Raw genomic sequence first — 20447 nt, 5'->3', positions numbered from 1 at the left:
CCATGTGACTTACAGAATTTGCCTAGAATGGTTGAACACTGGGAAGTTACACAGGTTACTTGGGCATTTCATTTTCTAAACATGAACACCATTTGATATCTAGTAGAGTGCTAACATGTTAGTATTTGCTTGGTTTTTCACGGTCTCTGACAGACTGGGTTTGTAGATGAAACTGAATCTGCCAAAGTGGAACGTGTGAAACAGGAAAAAGGTATTTTCTGGGAACCCTGTGCTAATGTGACTGTAGACGAAGCAAAGAGGTCATCTTTACAGGTATGGGATGATTTCAATATGGGTCAAACTTTAACAAGGCCAATTCTGCCCTTATTACTTACTGATGAAACAAACCAGTTTGGTTTCCAGCCTTGTGTTGAATTTCAAATTAAATAGATCTAGACATGTAAAATTCTGTTTTCTGGTAGCTGCTTTTAAGAATCACATTTCTTCATAGAAGTGGTACTACAAAAAACAACAAAAAAAAAAGGAATACCAAATATATTCTTTCAATATGTCTCAATTATTGGTAATAACTTTAAGGGAAGTTAAATATTACACCAATGGTGCTATAAATGCAGTTGTTACTGAACCACCGCAGAAAATGAAAGAAACTTACCTTCCTAAATGTTTAGTTTGATCTCTTGCCTCATTAATCAGATCAGCCTCCTAATAATTTTTGACAGTATCTAAAAATCACATCTACCTATTAAAAAGGCAGAAATTTGACACTAATAAGGATATGCAAAATATCCTTTGATATTCTGAATAGTAATTCATGAAGAACAACGTTCTGGTGAGTTTAAGTCAAAAAGAAAATACGTTTATTAACTTGTTTTTGAGACATGTAAGTTAAGTCCTCATGAATTTATTGTTACCTTCCTTAGGAAGACCATAATGGTAAAAGATGTCTTGCCTTAACCCTAAGTTTGAAAACTTTGGCCTACACAGCACTTCTCAGTGGGAGCCCTTTGGGACAGGTTACTTATTGTGCACCATATACAAACTAATACATTGGTAGTAGTACTCTGAATTGCTATGATAAAACAAAATGCCTCTACATATTTTTCTAGATGACTGTGTAGGGGTTTCGGGTTGCACTCTCCTGCCTTTGTGAGCGAATAACTTGCACTTAAGCTTTTTTGCAATTTTAAAATTTGTTCTATAAGCTTTAGTCCAAAAGGAAGGTTCTTTATAGAATGGCTATTATGATATTACTTATGTTTTACTTACTTTCCAGCCATATGCAAAAAAAGCTCGTCACGAGTTCCCCTGGGAAGAAGAGTACAGGTCAGCGCTACACACAATAGCAGGGGCCTTGGAAGCAACCGAGTCATTACTACAAAAGGGTCCTGCTCCAGCCTGGCTTTTAATGGAAATGGAGGTGCTACAAGAAAGGATGGATAAGTTAAAACGTTATATACTGTAGGGTGAAACCTGAATGGACTGGACCATATTATCACTAGGCAGAAATGGATTTGATGCTTTGTCAACTGAAAATACTTATGTGTGTACATTTTCTAACAGATATAAAACAAATTTTATAAAGTTCAATCTAGTGAAAATAATCTTTATTTGACATTTAGAGAACAGGATTGTGGAGGATATTCTTATTAAGAACTTTGGTACAATGTAATACATGTAGAACAGTCGAGAACTGCCCAGATCCACAAAGGACCATTCACTCAGATAGTATAACTGTAAACAAATAAATAAGCTGCCTAAGGAAACCTCAGCATTTAAAATCATTTATATAATTTATAGCTAATTTTTTTTAAGTTGAATTTCATAATAGAGCTTACACTTATGTTAAAGAAATGTCACAAAATTAAGCTAAACAGCTTGAATTCTTCTATTTTCTTTACTTCCAGAATTGTCCTGGAAAAAGCAGTATATTCAACCTCTCCTCAGCAACTGTCCTCAGTCAAACGCACAAAGGCTCTTCCCTCCTGGAAACCAGTACAGTAAGCCTCACCACCCAGGGCTTTTAGCCAGCACTCAGTCAGTCTCAGTTGGCACAGACTGGATAAAGAGCTCCTGGGATGGGAAAAGTAGGCCACTTTGGGGTTTTCTTGTCCCCAACGCCTGCTTTTGAGGTATTTTTTTAAAAAGGGAATCCCTTTCCCTAAAGTTTAACTCACATCCATTGTCACCAGTTGTTATCTTCCCAGTTCAGCTCCCCTTCTTCCCAGCCTTCAGCCTCTCCCTGCAACAAAATAAAGCACACCAAGAACCCACTGAAACACATCATATGCAAATTTGGAAATGCAGGAATTAAAAATGTATTTTTGGTGCCAGAAACACTGCCTTGTACTAATTAGCTCTAACAGAAAGTTGAAAAGTAGGATTACGAAACCATAGCATTGGAAAATAGCTTTTTAAGAACCATAAAATCCAGTAAAAATAGGTGTGTATAACACCATATCCTTGTTTTAATCTTTTTTCCCAAATAAAAAGGTTATAATAGAGCATTAAACAAACAGCCTAAGCACTACTACATTATTCTGGGGAAGGAAAGATACCAATGAGAGAAACTGATTTTGTGCTTGACTTGATTGGGAAAACAGCATGTTGTTGGTTATAAATGGGATACAGCAACTAGGACCTATGAGGGAAATCCTAAAGCTAGTAGCACCATTTACTTCAGAAAAAGTACTCACCTCAGCAATTTCTGCTGCTGCAAATTTTGAGGAAAACTGCATCACTGGGGACACATCATCCTTGTTAGAGACCATTTCTGTCCTCAATTCAGGTAATATAAGAAAAGCAGCAGAAGGCTTAATTTCGGGGATCATATCAGCAAACCAGTCCATCTCAGGATCTTTTACTGGCTTCTTTTTCACTTGAATGGTAAATTCCTCTCCTAAACCAAGTTCTGATGAAATCTTAAGGGGCCTTTCTTGTGATGATGACACTTTTGGTGGCTTGATTTGGTCTGGGTCATCCCTGCTTTGTACAAGACTAGTCTTTTGGGACAGCCTTGATTGCCAAGTCGTAGACTCTTCAGTGAGTGGAAGCAAAGCAGGAATGGGCTTCTGCTTCCCTGAGGTAACAGGTTTTGTAGCAGTGATTCCAGCTCCTGGGTTTACTTTAGTATCTAAACTGCCAGGCTCACAGTCATCCCAAGACAACTCCTCCATATCCAAGGTAGTGCACTGGGACTTGACAGCATCACATGGTTCTCTAGGCCAAATCTGTATGTTGACAGTTTGATTTTCAGGCTCCTCAGGCTCGCTCCAGTCAGGCCACTCCTCTGACTTTTTAGAACTTGATGGGAAATTTTCACTGTCCTCTGAAGAATTTTTTACATCTGAGAGTCCATTTATGGGAAATTTAATAGGCTGAGAAAACGGATTGCCTGTGGGGATAAGAATTATTCTCATAAAATACTGGTTAAGGGCAAGAACTACATTTAGGGGAAAGATAGCATTAAGGAAGTGTAGTAGTATAGATCTAATTACTACGAAATATCCAGGCACACTAACAAAAGAGATCCCAGGAGAACATTACTCAACATCAATGATGTCACATGTTATCCAAATACTTACTATATAATACTTATATTATTAGCTCCATGGAAGCATATAAGTAATTGGAGCATCTATTCCTTATTAAATATCCACACATATAGTATGTTAGCATAATTATCTGTACATAAAGAAATGCTCTATGCCAGGCAATGTTATCCTTAGGATGTTAATTACATATGCCTGAAAAAGTGTTCTATGCTCAAATAAGTTTGCCTAACCCAGCTTATCCTCACTTTAAGCATTCCCTTAGTGTAGTAGTTAAGGCACTGAGAAACTCTGCAATTTGTTAATGACTTTGCTCTCATTTTCCCAAACTTAGCCACAGAACTTTTTTTTTTTTAACCATATGCCCATTAACATATTTCAAAACTATCATTCTTGGTACAATTTGGAGGATGCTGCACTAAGGCATCAAAAGTCTCAAAGTGTCAGTGCAAAAAAGAACTCAACTAATGTCAATCTGCTCTTCTCACCACTTAAGAGGTAGGTATATATACAAGTCTGGAGAAACAAGATGAGACCAAAGCTGACTACATAATTACAAACAAATCAGTCTCTCCCCAAATGCTCTTAATTCTCAGAATTTAAGCTTATTAGTCTCAGGAAAACATTCATCCAACCAATGGAAAAGCTATATAAATTTAATATTTCTACCTGTCTGTAAAAGAGTATTGTAGTAATCTTGCTGTATGTGCTTCTTGTTGATGGGCATGTTGCCAGAAAAGAAACATTTAGGGAATATGCTAGAGAAGGGGTTCTCCAAGATTGGCGAAATTTGACTGTGCTGGCTGCAGACGACACGCACAGGAGAATCTGAAGGTAAATAAAAACTCCAAAACATGAAAGGGACAGTAAATTGCTTCTTGATCTATCACATGGTTGGTAAGCATAATTAAGTGTATTTTCACACAGATAAAGGATAAAAGGCAGGAGAGAACATCTTCAAACATTTGAAGACATACACCCATTATGGAATAGACTGCCTGTCCTAGAGGTATTTAACAACAGGCTGTGTCCACTCCATGTCATGGTGATGGCTAGAAAGGATCCAAATATTACATAGATACAACCTTTGGGGCACCTAGTTAAAAAGTTATAGCCCTTCAAAACATATTGGTGGTGATTTAAAACCAATTGATTCTACTTTTCTTTAAAGAATAAATGTTGAAGAGGATGAGGACAAGAATATAAATATACTTAATACCACAAAATTATACATTTAAAATATTTAATAAATTTATGGTATGGACATTTTACCCTCAACTGGGGAAAAAAAGTGTTTCAAGAAACGTCTTTAACAGTTTACCAGAAAGTTTATACTTAAAAATTGGCCATTGGTCAAAAAGATTCTAATAAAACTTTGTCCCCCCCCCCACCCACACCCCCGCAAAAAAAAAAAAAGAGGATGTGGGGAATGGGTCTCCACAATTAGACTCTTACAATTAGGTCTCCAGCACCATATCTCCCCTCCTCACCCAGCCTTCTAATCCCTGGCCTCTACAAGCCCTCCACTCTCTTCTTTGTGCCACTAACTTCCCTGAAGTCCCACCCAATGTCTTATCCGATGTCCTCTTCTCTGAACCATGTTCTCCACCTCTCTTTCAGGCAGACTTATTTCCTGTTTCCCTTTCATAGCTGAAAATGAGACCACAGCCTTTACATCACCCTTTTCAAGCTCTTTACAGCCACAACACTGATTTCATTAGCACCAAGGAAGAGGTAAACTCTCTTCAAAACTTCAGGAAGCCAGTGTTGCTTTAAGAATTCTTTTATCAAAATTAGAGAAAAGCCTATCTGATAACTCTTTTCTACTAAGTTTTTCCATGTTAGCAACTATCAATGAGAACTGAGTTAGAGATCCAGAATTACATAACAAGGTCATTGTGTTATTGAAGGCTATACAAAGAAGTAATGACATTGTTGATACAAAATTCTAAACTGCTACCTCCCAGGTATCATCCACTGGGAACATACCAGAAATAAGGATTTCCTTAAGTATCAGTCAACAGCTTTTTACCCCATAGGCCAACAAAAGTCACAAGAACTTAAACATCTAGTGTTAATAAGAATGGATGCAACCTTTTTGTAAGCTGACAATATCTACTAAATTTAAAATATATCCTTTGGCCCAGCAAGTTTACTTCTGACAGTATCTCCAGATGCTCAAGTCTCTTAAAGAAAATAAAGTAGTATTTAAATATAAACTATGTATATCATCCCATAATACTTTAAATCATTTCTGCATTACTTATAATACCTTTAGTTTGTGTTTCTTTTCTGAGTATTTTTGATCCACAGTTGGCTGAATCTGCAGATGCAGAACCTGCAAATATGGAGGACCAACTGGAAAGATACATGTATAAAGACATTTATTGCAGCACTGTTTGTAGTGATTAAAAATCCAGAAATAGATGCAGTATCCATGATTAAAGAAATCACTGAATGAATTGTATTCAATGAAATGTTAGGTAACGTTCAAAAAGAGTAAGAAGTTAGACTTCTGTATATTAACCTAGAGACAGGTCTCTGATATGCTATTGAAGGAAAACAAATTATAGATTTGTGCGTGGCATTTTCTTACCATTTAAACAAAAATCCTACACCAATATGCATCACTTAACAATGGGGATATGTTCTGAAAAATGGATCTCAGGTGATTTTGTCCTTGTAAGAACATCATAGATGGTATAGCCTACTACACACCTAGGCTATAAACTGATTGATACAGCATGTTACTGTACTGAATACTGTAGGTAATTATAACACAGTAGTAATTATTTGTGTATCTAAACATAGAAAAGGTAGAGTAAAAATGATACATGGTACACCTGTATAGGGTATTTACTATGAACGGCGTTTATAGGACTAGAAGTTGCTCTGAGTTACCAGTGAATGAAAATGAAGGCCTAGGACATTACTGTACCCTACTATATACTTTATAAACACTAAGGCTACACTAAGTTCATGAAAAAAAAATCCCTTAGTTTACTATAACTTTTCTACTTTATAAACTTTTAAATGTTTTTGACTGACTTATAATAACACTATGCTTAAAACATACTGTACAATTGTACCAAAATATTTTCTTTATATTCTTATTCTGTGAGCTTTTTCGGTTTTTAAAATTATTTACTTACTTTTACTTTGGAAGTTTTTTGTAAAAGCTATGACACAATCACACACATTAACCTAGGCTGACACAGGGTCAAGATCATCAATACCACTGGTCTTTGCCCTCCACAGCTTATTCTACTGGAAGGTCTGCAGGGAGCTGTCATGTCCTCTGATAAGAACGCCTTCTGGAATACCCCCTGAAGGACCTCCTTGAGGCTATTTCACTAACTTTTTTTTTTGTAAACAGGAGTACACGAATGATTAAAAGTATAGTAAATATACAAACTAGTTACATAGTCGTTTATCATTACCAAGTATTACGTACTGTACACAATTATATGCACTATACTTTTATATGACTGGCAGCACACTAGGTTTGTTTACACCAGCATCACCACTAACACGTGCCTAATGCATTCCACTAAAGCTACATCATCAACTGCCAATAGCAATTTTTCAGCTCCATTATAATGTCACGGGACCACCATGGTATAGATGTGTCTCTCATAAGGTCCTCTGTTGACCAAAGCATCTTTACATGGTATATGACTACACATGCAATGCATGTGTAAACATACATCGGTGTCTTTCTGCAAGCTTAGAAGTATGAAAGGATTCCCACTGAAAATCAGTTACACTACCCTAGAAGTTTAGAAAAGGAAATGAACTTATACTTCTTTGTATCATTTGAATATGACCCTCCTACATTAGTTATATGATATTAAAAATCTAAAAACAACACATACACAAAAAGCTAGACCTTTTAATAATTCTTACCTTCTAGAGAAAGGTCAATATTTTTAGTAAAACTCGGGGCAGTGCGTTTGAAGATCTTGGTTCGTTCTCCTCCCACAACTACCTCTGGTCCAAGTAGAGAGACCAGCACTGCTAGGCTATGAAGAGTAATTGCCACAATGGAATCGCTAGTATCACGTAGACCCAGCAAAACCTAGGAGCAAATAAGGTAGTAAGAGTTGACAACCGCAATGCCTATCTCTTTCTTCCCTTGTAAATAAGCAGTTGGGCTGCAAACAGATTATGCTTATTCAGATAAACTACATTACTTACCTTAGATATGTGTTCCAGGTCAGTGGCTCTCAAACTACCTGTGGTAAAAGACCAACATCTTCCCTTCCCAATCCATCATGGACTTAGTATATTTTTTAAAAATACAATCGAAACAAAATTTAAAAACCGAATGTTGGAAACAAATTTACTGTCACATTGCTTCAAAAGATTTTAAATGTTAAGTCTTCATATCTGTACTCACATCACAACTGTAATAAACAGTTCATGTATTGGTAGTGTTTTACAGAGCACATTCAGAACTCATCTAGGGCACTAACAGTTATCTTCCCTTCCATGTTCCTCTTTTCAGCTCTTTTTAAGGGTAAGACCTTAAAATTTTCTTTGTAAATGATGCATGTAACACCTGTCCCGCAAAGTGAGCCCATCATGATCTCTTGTCCAGTAATATAAACTATAATTTTTATTTCCAGTTTATGTTGGTTTGCTGAAAATGAGGACAGTATGCCAGGCAGAGTGACACATGCCTGTAGCCCTACTCAGAAGGCAGGTTGATCACTTGAGTCCAGGAGTTACGCACTGTAGTGTGCTATGCCGATTGGGTGTCTGCATTAAGTTCAGCATCAATATGGTGACCTCCCAGGAGCTGGGGACCACCAGGTTGCCTAAAGAGAGGTAAACCAGCCCAGGTCAGAAATGGAGCAGAAATGGATCAGCTCCTGTGCTGACTGGTAGTGGGATCATGCCTATGAAGAGCCACTGTACTCTAGCTTGTAAACTAAAGCATGTTTCTTTTACATATGATTAGAGTTCTACCCACTGAATATGATCATAAAACAGCAATTCACCCAAGCCAAAATCTGTCATCCTCAGCACCTCTTCCATCTGGTGAGAAACTGAGTACTACCCCTTCTGTGTCCCTCTCCTATAACCACTGTCACACTTTCCCCAGCCTTTGTCATCTCTTAAACTATTCTAACAGCTTCGTAGCTTATCTCCCTTTCTGTGGCCTCTCTTCCACACTGCTACCAAAGTGAACTTTCTAGCACACACAAACTGGTCCCCTCTTCTTTAGGGGAAATAGTTTCCTAAGTAATGAGAGTTTTCATTGTCTTCCACATGCTCAACATTTACTCTTTCTTTGACCTCAGTTCAATTCTGGAACCCATAATGACACCTCCATTTCAGAGTTAGACTGCTTCATTCCTCTTCTAAATGAAGAGGATAGGTACACAACTATACACAGGGTAACAGTTACTGCTGGAGATGTAAATACGAAGTGCTATGTTGCAGGCAGTACAACATAGTGACCTTAAAGTCAGCCCCCAGTGAATTGCACTTCCAGTACCCATGCCCTTGAGTAAACCCATCCCGCAGTGAACCTGGTCTGACTTTTGCAACTCTTGAGAGAACGAGGTAAAAATGACTGTCAGTTCCCAACCTACATTTTAAGAAGGCTTCTTGCCCCGCCTGCTCCCCTCCCCACCACCTTTTTTTTAAAGCCCTGACCAGCCATTTAAGTCCACCTACCTTGCTAGAGAAATCATGTGGAAATGTCACATGGGGGATAGAAGCCCCTATGCTTCCTGACAGTTCATGGAGACAAAGGCCCAGCTTCTTAGCCACCCCTTCCAAGGTACCAAGGAGCCATTCTGGATGTGTCAGATCTTGTCGGGCCCCAGATGACTGAAGCCTCAGCTGACATGTGGGACAGAACCTCCAGCTGAGTCCAGTCAATCAAAAAAATTATGAGAATTAATGATTGTTGGTTTAAGGCACTAAGTTTTGGGGTAGTTTATGAACAGATGACTGAAACATGTCCCACTTATTAGCTCCTTGAAAGCAGGGAAAATGTTAATCTCACAGGAAAACAAATTATTTGAAAGATACCATGTGATTAGAGTCTTTTAAAACAATTTTTTTTAAACCTCAAACTAGGTTGAACAGTATCCCTTTAAAAGTAAGTCCATGCAGAATATGACCTTTAGATGAGGTCATACTGGGTTAAGGTAGACGATAAATTCAATGACTGGTGTCTCTAAGAATGCCATGTAAAGACAGACAAGGAGGTAAGAAGGCCATGTGACAACAAAGGCAGAGACTGGAATAATACAGCCACAAGCCAAGAAATACCAAGGGGACTGCTGGGAGCTACGAGAAGCTTGTAAGGAGTCCCTTTCATATCCTACAGCTTTCAGACAAAGCAGGTCCTGGTGACAACCTGGTTTTAGAATTCTGGTCTCCAGAACTAAGAGAGAATAAATTTCTCCTGCTTTAGGCTATGCAGTTTGTGATAATTTGTTATGGCACTTAAGAAACTAATACAAACTTGAAACCCTTTGGTAGGCAAATCATAAACAAGGTTCCCTAGTGGCTGATAACAACAGGCTGAAAGCCACTGATACTAATCATCTCATGTTCCTCTCTGTTCTAATTGTTTTATAATAATTTAATTATGGATTACATTTTATGCTCACGAAGTGCTCCATACATTCTTATTTATTCTTGCCCCCCCTCAAAACTAGCAAACAATTACAGTTTCTCCCAGGTTAAGACCAAATATGACGGTTTAATCGATTTCAGCCCTTTGTATTCCATAGGCTTTTACACTGAACTGCTGCCTCAAGGCTTTCTAAGCGATCATCTGAATACCTCCAAACCTCCTCCTTCCTTTCAGCACTCTTTCTTCAGGTTCTATGTCTACCCCACCACAAACCTGGCCTCTGACCTGTGGCAAGATGACTTTCTTCAGCTGCTCCTGAGTGAAGTGCTCCACATAGGCCTCGATGTGAGACAGCAGCACCATCCGCACATGCTCTTCATGAACTTCGAACAACTGGAGAAGCACAGGGATTACCCGTGACTGGAACAGGGCTGGTGAGAGCAAGCAAGGAGTTTCTCCCTGCGCGTGATCTACCCGAAAAATCAAAGGTTACAGATGAAAACAAATTTTCATTACAGATGAAAAAACAAGTTTTCATTTCAGTGAGAAGAGTATTAAGCATAATTCATACACTGAGCCCAAAACTACACATATTCTAAGTACTCTTCTAAATTCGAATGCTCCAAACCAAAGGAAAGTTATTTTCTTGACCCAAAATTACTTAAGGCTTAATTATGTTAAGTATACTCTATCTTGAAGAGTTTTTGAAATACTAGAGATCACACTTAGTGTACAACAAAGCTTGTATTTTAATAGCATTCTGAGTTGGTAACTTTTTATAAATTTATGTTTAATCAGTGAGGATTTTCATACACTAGATTTGTGACATATTGATACTGTTGTTATAGTTTTACCTGCAAATCCAGGTGTTAAATGCTACAGTGGGATTTTGATGCTGGATAGTCCTCTTTCCAGTATTTACGGTAGTGGTTATCAGGCAGGTATGCATAAGAATTATTTGAGAACTTTAAAAATATATGTATACCTATGTCCTGGCTCTGTTCTAGAACCAGTGGATCAGGCAAACAGACAAATTTTTAAAAAGCAGCACAGGTGATTCAGAGGCACACCCCTGTTTAAGGCCTACTGAGGAATAGGATAAAAAGGCTATAAAGAAAAACTCATGGCAAAAGGGAATGATATCAAAATAGAAATATGAGGAAATTCTAAACTGTCACAATGCTTTCTTGGATGAGATCCCTTTTAGAAAAGAAATTCTGAAAGCAGGATTCTGTGTAACTTAAAATTCTAGTGTTATATTGATACTATACTCTCTAATCTGTTGTGTTATCATCTATAATCCTATAAAATTGTAAAATTCCAAAGCAATAACCTTATTTCACATTCAGAAACAAACCTGAAGCCCCAAGAAGTAAAATGATCTCAGTGCTTTTCACTGAAAACAGAAAATAAATGCGTTGCTTTTCGTAAGTTAGGGGGCACAGGCCTAAACGATTTATGGTAAATGTACAAGTTCTTTGAAGATGTATGGCTTACTTTAAAACTTCATACGTATATTTCAGATTCTAGTAAGATGTAATAACTTACTATAGTAAACTGGACTCTCTAGGAAGATGCTTCATATTTATCCTGTGGACTCTGGTACCCAGGTATGAATTACAGTTATCACATCAGGGGCCAATAATTGTTCTCCATTTTTAGAACCAACATTAACTACACCACAAAGTAATCTCATCCTGCTTAAATATGGACGAATAATCACCAAACTCCTTAATTAGCAATAATACTTTGAAAAAGAATTCACCTTTTTTGGGGCCAAGCAGATGAGGAAGAAAACTCTTAACAGCCACTGGCTCTGCAAACACCAACTGATTAAGCAGAAGAGGCACCAACCTTGAAGCTATCAATTCCTCTGACAAGCAGCTGACTCTGTCCAGCAGAAATCTGAGGACAAAAAAGGAAAGCCCAGGAAACTGGTCATGACACTGTATCAGCTTACTTTTACAGTTTAGCCCCCACACAGCCTCTCTCTCACTTCTCTCAAGGTAATACATTTTGAAATGGAGACAGGGAAGATGAACAGATTGGTCCCCAAGTACTTAAGGAAAAAGCATGGCAGGGTGCAGTGGCTCACGCCTGTAATACCAGCACTCTGCGCGGCTGAGGCAAGTGGATCACTTAAGGTCAGGAGTTTGAGACCAGCCTGGCCAACATGGCGAAACCCTATCTCTACTAAAAGTACAAAAATTAGCCAGGTATGGTAGCAGACACCTGTAATCCCAGCTACTCAGGGGGCTGAGGCATGGGAGGCTGAGGTTCAATCACTTGAACCTGGTAAGCAGAGGGTGCAGTGAGCTGAGATCATGTCACTGCATTCTAGCCTGGGTGACAAAGTGAGCTTCCCTCTCAAAAAAAAAAAAATGTAGAAAGTGTGAGACAAAGCCAGCTAGTCAGCACACCTCCAATCCACACCAGGAAATGATTCCAACAAATTATCCCCTTACTAATAGCAAAAGTGCCCTCCTTTTACCCCAATAAGACAGGCTTTCTAAATAATATAAGATGCTTTCTCAAATTTAAACGATATAGAAAGTTTCCATACTAACAAAATACAGGCTTTTGTCACTAACCTCATAAATTAAAACAACATATATAAAAGCACTTTGTTAAGAAATACAGATATTAGATATTCATGGTAATATTACTCCATTATACAATCACCCTTAGCAGATATCCTTGCCTCCTACTTTATTAGGAAACAAGTGAATGCATTATCACCTTCAAACCCCTACACTGCTATCAGCAAAACAGGTTTACATCTATAGTCATTCCCACCTCCCTTCTAGTTATCAAGGATCCCAGGGCCTCCTCTTACTTAAGGCTACCCCTACCCTACCACTGCCCCCAGCAATCCTTTCTTCCAGGACAATGCACCAACAGTTCCCCCAACTTGACTACAGCTTCAACTGCTCCCTCCATTCTTCTGCTAGCCCCATTCCTTCGTCTATTAATATGCTCGGGTCTCTTCCACCCTTAAAAAATCCTTCCTTGACTGCATTTGCTTCTTCAGTGAACCAACACATCCAACACTGAAGTCATAATTTTCCTTGCATATTAGGTCCTCTCCTCCAGTATTCTCTATTTCATTTGGTGATAATCACTAAGGCTTCTCAGCTTTATCTTTTAAATCTTTATCTTACTGTCTTCTTCATTGGAGCCATTAATGCCTTTATGTGTGGCTTCACATCTACTGCCTTAGACTACCACAGTCTACTAACTAATCCAAGTCTTATGAGTTAAGCCTCCCCACTCAGTAGAGAACAAAGTGATCCACCTAAAAGGACATTAATCTGTTTCCCAGCCTGGCTTCCACCTCTTTGATGGCTTCAATGCCTGAAGTCCCCTGTTTACAAATAATGTCAGCACTCCTCACTTCCACATGCAAGGGCTACCTTCTGCCTGTCCTTGTTTGGAAATTTATCCTCCAGCAGAACTCAACTTCTTGCCAGTTCCTGCACAAGTCATACTAGGTCTTTTCTTTGTGCATTTGTTCATGTTGCCCCTCTGCCTAGAACATCTTTTCTTTAAGGACCTCTTCCTGCTCTGTTTTCAGGACTCCTTCCAAAAGCTCCACTACTGTACCCCCACCCCCATTTAAGGATTATCAATCTGGGTACCTGTTTTCTTCACCAGAAATATCTATGGCAGGGCCTAGGAGAAAGCCTGACACACAGGAAATGTTCAGCAAATGTGAAATGTCTGACTCATCTTCTCTAGAATACCTAAAGTGATTACATAGACTTAATCCAAGTTATTGAATTTAAGTTCTTAACTTTCTGTACTTACTTAAAGAATTCCGTTTTTTCCTCTTCACTCTTCAATGTTAAACTTTTCAAGAAATTCACAACTTCCAGAAAATCATTTCTAAATGCCAAAAGAGAAGGAATTCAGCAGAACAGGTTAGAGAAGGCATGTTAAATGTTGAGGCCATAACCACAGACTACATCAATATAATTTTCAACAAAGAAACATTCTCCTTTGCCATTTAAAAGATTCTATTACAACTAAGTAGCTTATGAGACAAATACTAAGGAACAAGCCTCTACAGAGTAATCTAGTATTTTAACATCAAAGAGATCTGTGAAGAGGATACAAGCTTAAACACACACATGCTAACATGCTTTATGGTTTAAAAAGTCAGAAAAAATCCTCCAAACTGTTGGTTGTAATAGGATGTTGTTAAATGAAATATCCTGGGAGAAATGCCATTACCATTACAAAATACGAGTGACTCTCAAGTCTCCTTTGATGAAATTAAAACTATTAAAGAGGTTGTGGAAAGTGGATCGTCTCATTTCTCCTGCTGTAAGTTACTTGCTCATTCTTTCAGCCAGGCAGGGATGAGTGTGAGTGGAGCAGTCAGCTTCCTACAGGGCTGCCAGAGAATTCCAAAGGCTGTGCACTGCTCAGCTCACACCCTACCGTATATGAGACTGTTGACCCCAGATGCTCCTATTCAGAGGCCAAATAAGCAGAGATACCACCTAGGTCTCCACATCTTATGTTTATACTTATCTTCCACTTCCCCTTGGTTCAGCAGCAAAGACGTCTTAACTGAAATCTAATCAATCAAACTGGTTCAGCTGCTTCTGTAACGGATGCTATCTCGGCTTCTTCTGTTGTCTCTGCTGGGTTTTCTCCTCACATTAACAGTGGGATTTTGGCAGGTGGGGTCTGTGTGTTTTTAGCTTTCTTCTCCCCTCTCAATTTACAATACAATTCTTAATAAATAACTCATTTTACATATAGTGATCAGAGAATCTAGTTATCATAAAGGATTGTTCTTGGTAGAGACTTTCATCAAGGGAAATAAAATATTTCTAAGAATCATCCAAAAGGGCATAGAAATACCTTGGAAAGACTCTCATAATAGTAAATATATAAAATTTTTACTTGTCAATTAAAAACACAAATTTTTGGCTGGGTGCGGTGGCCAAAGGCTGTGCCAAAGAGGGTGTATCACCTGAGATCAGGAGTTCAAGATCAGCCAGACCAACATGAAGAAAACTGATCTCTACTAAAAATACAAAAAATTAGCCAGGCATGGTGTCACATGCCTGTAATCCCAACTACTCGGGAAGCTGAGGCAGGAGAATTGCTTGAACCTGGGAGGCGGAGGTTGTAGTGAGCCGAGATTGCACCATTACACTCCAGCCTGGGCAACAAGAGCAAAATTCCATCTCAAAAAAAAAGAAAAAAAATTTTTTTTTTAATTCTTAAAAAAAGACAAGTTTTGAATAGTTTCTTTGAAGTATAAATGACAATATAATCCCAGTAACTACAAATGCTACTTATTTAATAATATTACCCTTCCCCCACCTGCCCCTAGTTCTATACTAGAGTTAATTTTCCCCACTTGGGAATATTAGCCTTCCCTTTGCTCTGGTTTTTCCCAGGCTCTAAACGCAAACACATAAGGGTAGTTTTAAAACTAACATAAGGTTGGCTTTGCTAATAAAAGTCATGAATATGGAACTAACCTGTGCAGAAGTTCTGCAGTCATGGAAATAAAAAAATGAAGGACACATAATTAAAACTAACTTTAAAGAGGAGTTCAAAAACATCTCTGAATCTAATAAAGTATTAAGTTATATTCTGTCCTTCCCTCTAAACTGACTTCTTTGCTCTTCCATCACATAGTACTAGACAAAGAAAATGAACTAATTTCCCATCCCCATGAGAAAAAATGATGAATAAACTCATATCAATAATATAATGGCAGCAGAAAGGAAAGGCTAAAAGTTTAATAACTTTTCCGATTAACTTACAACTGTGAACCAGTGTGTCTAACAGCTTCTTCACTATTAGAACCCTTAATAAATCTTGCTACAATTTCTACATCCAAGCCTTGAAGACAATCAAGGATTGCCAAAATTTCCTATCTGTAACAGGAAACTGACAACCCAATTTCTTCCCCTATTTTCTCCTGTGGACATGATTCAATCTCTCCTAATAATTAACAACAGAAACTGCATTATTTGGTCCTCCAAAATCTCCCCACTGGCATTTATCCAAGATATGAGAGCAAGCAGCGGTGGGAAACAGCCAGCGTCACCACACCAGATGCCCTCACCTGAAGAAGTCATGAGATAGTAAGGTGCAGAGCGCTGGCCGACATTTTGGAATGGGATTCAGCAAAGTTGAGTGCAAGGTCTGTTGAAAGCTGGAGAGAACATCCGCTGAAACTGAAATCCAGAGCTACAGTTAGTTTCCAATGCCTTCTCCCTCTTTTCAGGACCTCTATAGCTGGAGACTGCCGAGAGCAAAAACCAACCTGTAAAAGCCCAAACAAACAAAGCCCTGGCTGTTGCTAAATAGCTTCCTGCTCGCCTTAGGCCAAACTCCTTGGCAGGTGTAAAAAGTTGTGCCACCCCCAGCAAGCCCCACCCATTCCCTTTTATACCCTCATTTCCTGATTATCTGTTTAACCCAGCTCAGGCCCAAAGAAGAAGGGTTAACAGTGGTAGGGCCTTTCTCAACAGGGGTTTCTCATCCACAGAACAGTTATATGAATGATTAAATTCACAATTCTTCCAAGGATAGTAAATAATTGCTACCATCCTAGATACATGGAATAGTTCATTATACACAATGGATGCCTTTGGGCCTTAGGGTTTAATTCTCAAATATTTAGGATGGGACAATTTAGAGCTGACAGCTGAATGGTACTTATAACATCAGAACACCCCATAAGCCTGGCAGAACAAACTGCATTAGAACTGGCACAAAGCTTGAGCCATGTGAGATGTAGGCCAGTAAGGGGCCTACTGTGACACAGGCTTCATGTGCCAAACTTAATGAGTGGAAAATTAAAGTCCCAAAGTGGGCACAGGAGAGTGAAGCAGGCTGCCAAGCATGCAGTTAGAGAACACAGAAGAGAGGAGAAAACAATGTCTTTAGTAGCCTGAGCTTTAAGAGGCACTGAAAGAAAAAAGTGCAGAGTAAATTACAGTAATAAGAAAATAAATCAAATGAGCTTTGAAAGAATAGACAGAAAGAAATGTTAAGTCCAATTTAACAAAAAATTTTGAATTTTACCCCATTCAGATTATTACATCTAAATCATTAATGACAGTTATGTACTTACTAGCTGGGTCAATAAGGAACAGAGTTACATTTAGACCGTTTAAGTATTATTTCCAATAAATAAGATAATCACACATGATACTGACAGCCATAGTTCAAAGTGCTTCCTACTTAAAATTCTTTTCACCATGCAAACTAATGAAAACCAAAGCTTCTTTCCTTAATGCTTTTAATATCTGCCCTAAAAAGTTACTTGGTAAGCAACACATCCCTTACTATGATCAAAGACTGTAGTCCTTAGAATTCCACACAGAATAGGCCGTGGATGACTTTCCTACTTATTCTATAGATGCAGTAGTATAACTCCAACTCACCCTGTTCATTTAAGATTGTGAGCAAACTTTCCACCAATATTCCAAATGAAAAGGCATCCCGGGCATGTCCATCACACTCTGGGAGAGTTGTGAATTCTGGAGACTAAAATTAGTAAAGACGATTAAAACTAGAGGATCTGCCTTATAAGCTATTTCTAGTTTTTTCTGAAGCACCTTCTCCCATGTTTGCATTATATTCAAATCTAACTTCAGAATATCACACATGAATTTACAGATTCTTAAGTGAATAGAATTTGTCAAACATTTTAAAACATTAAAATGGGCAAAAATTTTTAAAAAGGTCAGAGGATGGCACATGTCAGTGGCTTTTGAAAAGCCACTGCATTTTCACTGCAACCCATGGTAAAAAATGTGTCTTAGATCATGAACCAGTAAACACACATGAGTAAATGCACACATAATGGAAAAATAAGTTTCATAAAACAATGCTTAGCCTTACTATCTAAGATGCCCAATGACATTTCCTTTTATTCTATGTTTTTAAAATGTTGGTCAGAACCCCCTAAACTGACTTAAAATCCACAAATCACCAATTTTAAAAACACTAGAATATATACATAATAATACTGATTTGGATATATCTGATTTATTTCAAATCTTAGGTCTTTAATATACTTAAGTTTATAGTGGGGTTCATATTTCCTGTAAAGCACACTAAATATATCTTTGGGGATTAATGTTTATGTATAGTGGCTGTAAGAACACATTCATAGAGGGAGCATCTGCTTTTGAATTTATTGGTAAACTGAATCTTTCTTTGCCAGCACTCTGATGTTAATAATGATTCTTCTGTGCATCTTGAAATCCTAACTAATGGGCAACTAGAGATACCAGAAAGGACAAGGGTTGCTGCTTCCACAATTATTATGGATTCCTGCAAAGTACAACTACTGATATGGTATGGCTATGTCCCCACCCAAGTCTCATCTTAAATTCTAACTCCCAAAATTCCCACATGTCCTGGGAAGAACCAGTGGGAGGTGATTGAACTATGACAGTGAATGAGCCTCACAAGATCTGATGGTTTTAAAAAGGGGAGTTTCCCTGCATAGGCTCGCTTCTCCTGTCTGCTGCTATGTGAGAATGCCTTTTGCCTTCTGCCATGATTGTGAAACTGTAAGTCTAATAAACCTCTTTCTTTTGTAAATTGCCCAGTCTTGGGTGTGTCTTTATCAGCAGCATGAAAACAGGCTAATACAATTAAATTGGTACCAGTAGAGTAGGACATTGCTGAAAAGATACCTGAAAATGTGGAAGCAACTTTGGAACTGGGTAAAGGCAGAGGCTGGGACAGTTTGGAGGGTTCAGAAGAAGATAGAAAAATGTGGGAAAGTTTGGAACTTTCTAGAGACTTGTTGAATGACTTTGACAAAAATGTTGCGAGTGACATGAACAATAAAGTCCAAACTGAAGTGGTCTCAGATGGAGACAAGGAACTTGTAAAGTGGAGCAAAGGTGACTCTTGTTATGTTTTAGCAGAGACTGGTGCCATTTTGCTCCTGCCCTGGAGACCTGTGGGACTTTGAACTTGAGAGAAATGATTTAGGGTATCTGGTGGAAGAAACTTCTAAGCAGCAAAGCATTCAAGAGGTGACTTGGGTGCTATTAAAAGCATTCCATTTTCAAAGGAAAACAGCATAAAAATTTGGGAAGTTTGCAGCCTGACAATGCAGTAGAAAAGAAAATCTCAGATGAAATTCAAACTGGCTGCAGAAGTTTGCATAAGTAATGAGGAGCCAAAGGTTAATCCCCAAGACAATGGGGAAAATGTCTCCAGGGCATGTCAGAGGTCTTCACAGCAGCCCCTCCCATCACAGGCCCAGAGGCCTAAGAGGAAAAAGTGATTTCATGGGCCAGGGACAGGCCCAGAGTCCCTGTGTTGTGTGCAGTCTAGGAACTTGGTACCCTGCATCTCAGCTGCTCCAGCTATGGCTGAAAGGGGCCAATGTAGAGCTCAGGATGTGGCTTCAGTGGGTACAAGCCCCAACCCTTGGCAGCTTCCATGTGGTACTGAGCCTGCAAGTGCACGGAAGTCAAGAATTGGGGTTTGGGTACCTCCACCTACAGTTCAGAAGATGTATGGAAATGCCTGGATGCCCAGGAAGAAGTCTGTTGCAGGGGCAGGGTCCCCATGGACAGCCTCTGCTAGGGCAGTGTGAAAGAGAATGTGAGGCTGGAGCCCTGACACAGAGTCCCTACTGGGGCATTGCCTGGTGGATCTGTGAGAAGAGGGCCATCATCTCCAGAACCCAGAATGGTAGATCCACTGACAGCTTGCACAGTGTGCCTGAAAAAGCTGCAGACACTTCAACACCAGCCTGTGAAAGCAGTCAGGAGTGAGACTGTACCCTGCAGAGCCACAGGGGCAGGGCTGCCCAAGACCATGGGAACCCACCTCTTACATCAGCATGATCAGGATTCAAGACATGGAGTCAAAGGAGATCATTTTGGAGCTTTAAGATTGGAGCCCCACTGGATTTCAGACTTGCATGGGGCCTGTAGCCCTTTTTATGGCCAATGTCTCCCATTTGGAATAGCTGTATTTACCCAATGCCTGTACTGCCACTGTATCTAGGAAGTACCTAACTTGCTTTTTATTTTACAAATGCAGAGGTGGAAGGGACTTGCCTTGTCTCAGATGAGACACTGGACTGTGGACTTTTGAGTTAATGTTGAAATGAATGAAAACTTTGGGGGACTGTTGGGAAGATATGATTGGTTTCGAAATGTGAGTACATAAGATTTGGGAGGGGCTGGGGGTGGGGATGATATGGTTTGGCTGTGACTCTCATCTTGAATTGTAACTCTCACAATTCCTACATGTTGTGGAGAGGAACCTGGTGGGAGGTGACTGAATTATGGAGGTTGGTCTCTCCTGCTCTGTTCTGGTAATAGTGA

General features: G+C 39.0%; 2 protein-coding genes across 53 annotated transcripts in view; one reads left to right on the top strand and one right to left on the bottom strand.

Annotated features, from left to right (window-relative positions):
* Window positions 1–1548, top strand: part of FIRRM (FIGNL1 interacting regulator of recombination and mitosis) — a 69290-nt gene extending 67742 nt beyond the window's left edge. For all 9 annotated transcript variants that reach the window (XR_013529550.1, XM_078356298.1, XM_035279915.3 and 6 more), the window contains 2 exons: window positions 154–273; window positions 1235–1548. Coding sequence is in view for 8 of the 9 variants with exons in the window: in XM_078356298.1 (XP_078212424.1) it covers window positions 154–273; window positions 1235–1423 (309 nt within the window). In the remaining variant the exon portion in view is untranslated. The remainder of the gene's footprint in view (window positions 1–153; window positions 274–1234) is intronic.
* SCYL3 (SCY1 like pseudokinase 3) overlaps window positions 1–20447 on the bottom strand; it is an 86032-nt gene that overhangs the window by 41403 nt on the left and 24182 nt on the right. For 16 of the 44 annotated variants that reach the window (XM_078356314.1, XM_078356311.1, XM_035279919.3 and 13 more), the window contains 10 exons: window positions 17529–17631; window positions 16202–16313; window positions 13915–13992; window positions 11873–12012; window positions 10393–10577; window positions 7416–7587; window positions 5782–5847; window positions 4179–4337; window positions 2655–3352; window positions 1534–2200 (listed from right to left, as the gene is read on the bottom strand). In XM_078356314.1, coding sequence (XP_078212440.1) covers window positions 2144–2200; window positions 2655–3352; window positions 4179–4337; window positions 5782–5847; window positions 7416–7587; window positions 10393–10577; window positions 11873–12012; window positions 13915–13992; window positions 16202–16313; window positions 17529–17631 — 1770 coding nt within the window. In that variant the 3' untranslated portion in view covers window positions 1534–2143. Of the gene's footprint in view, window positions 1–306; window positions 460–1227; window positions 1382–1533; window positions 2201–2654; window positions 3353–4178; window positions 4338–5781; window positions 5848–7415; window positions 7588–10392; window positions 10578–11872; window positions 12013–13914; window positions 13993–16201; window positions 16314–17528; window positions 17632–20447 lie in introns of those variants that run through there. The other 28 variants (XM_078356322.1, XM_078356323.1, XM_078356324.1 and 25 more) reach the window with 7 other exon arrangements.

The sequence above is a fragment of the Callithrix jacchus genome, chromosome 18 (assembly GCF_049354715.1).
Source record: "Callithrix jacchus isolate 240 chromosome 18, calJac240_pri, whole genome shotgun sequence".
NCBI lineage: Eukaryota > Metazoa > Chordata > Mammalia > Primates > Cebidae > Callithrix > Callithrix jacchus.
This window is presented reverse-complemented; position numbering and strand designations above follow the sequence as displayed.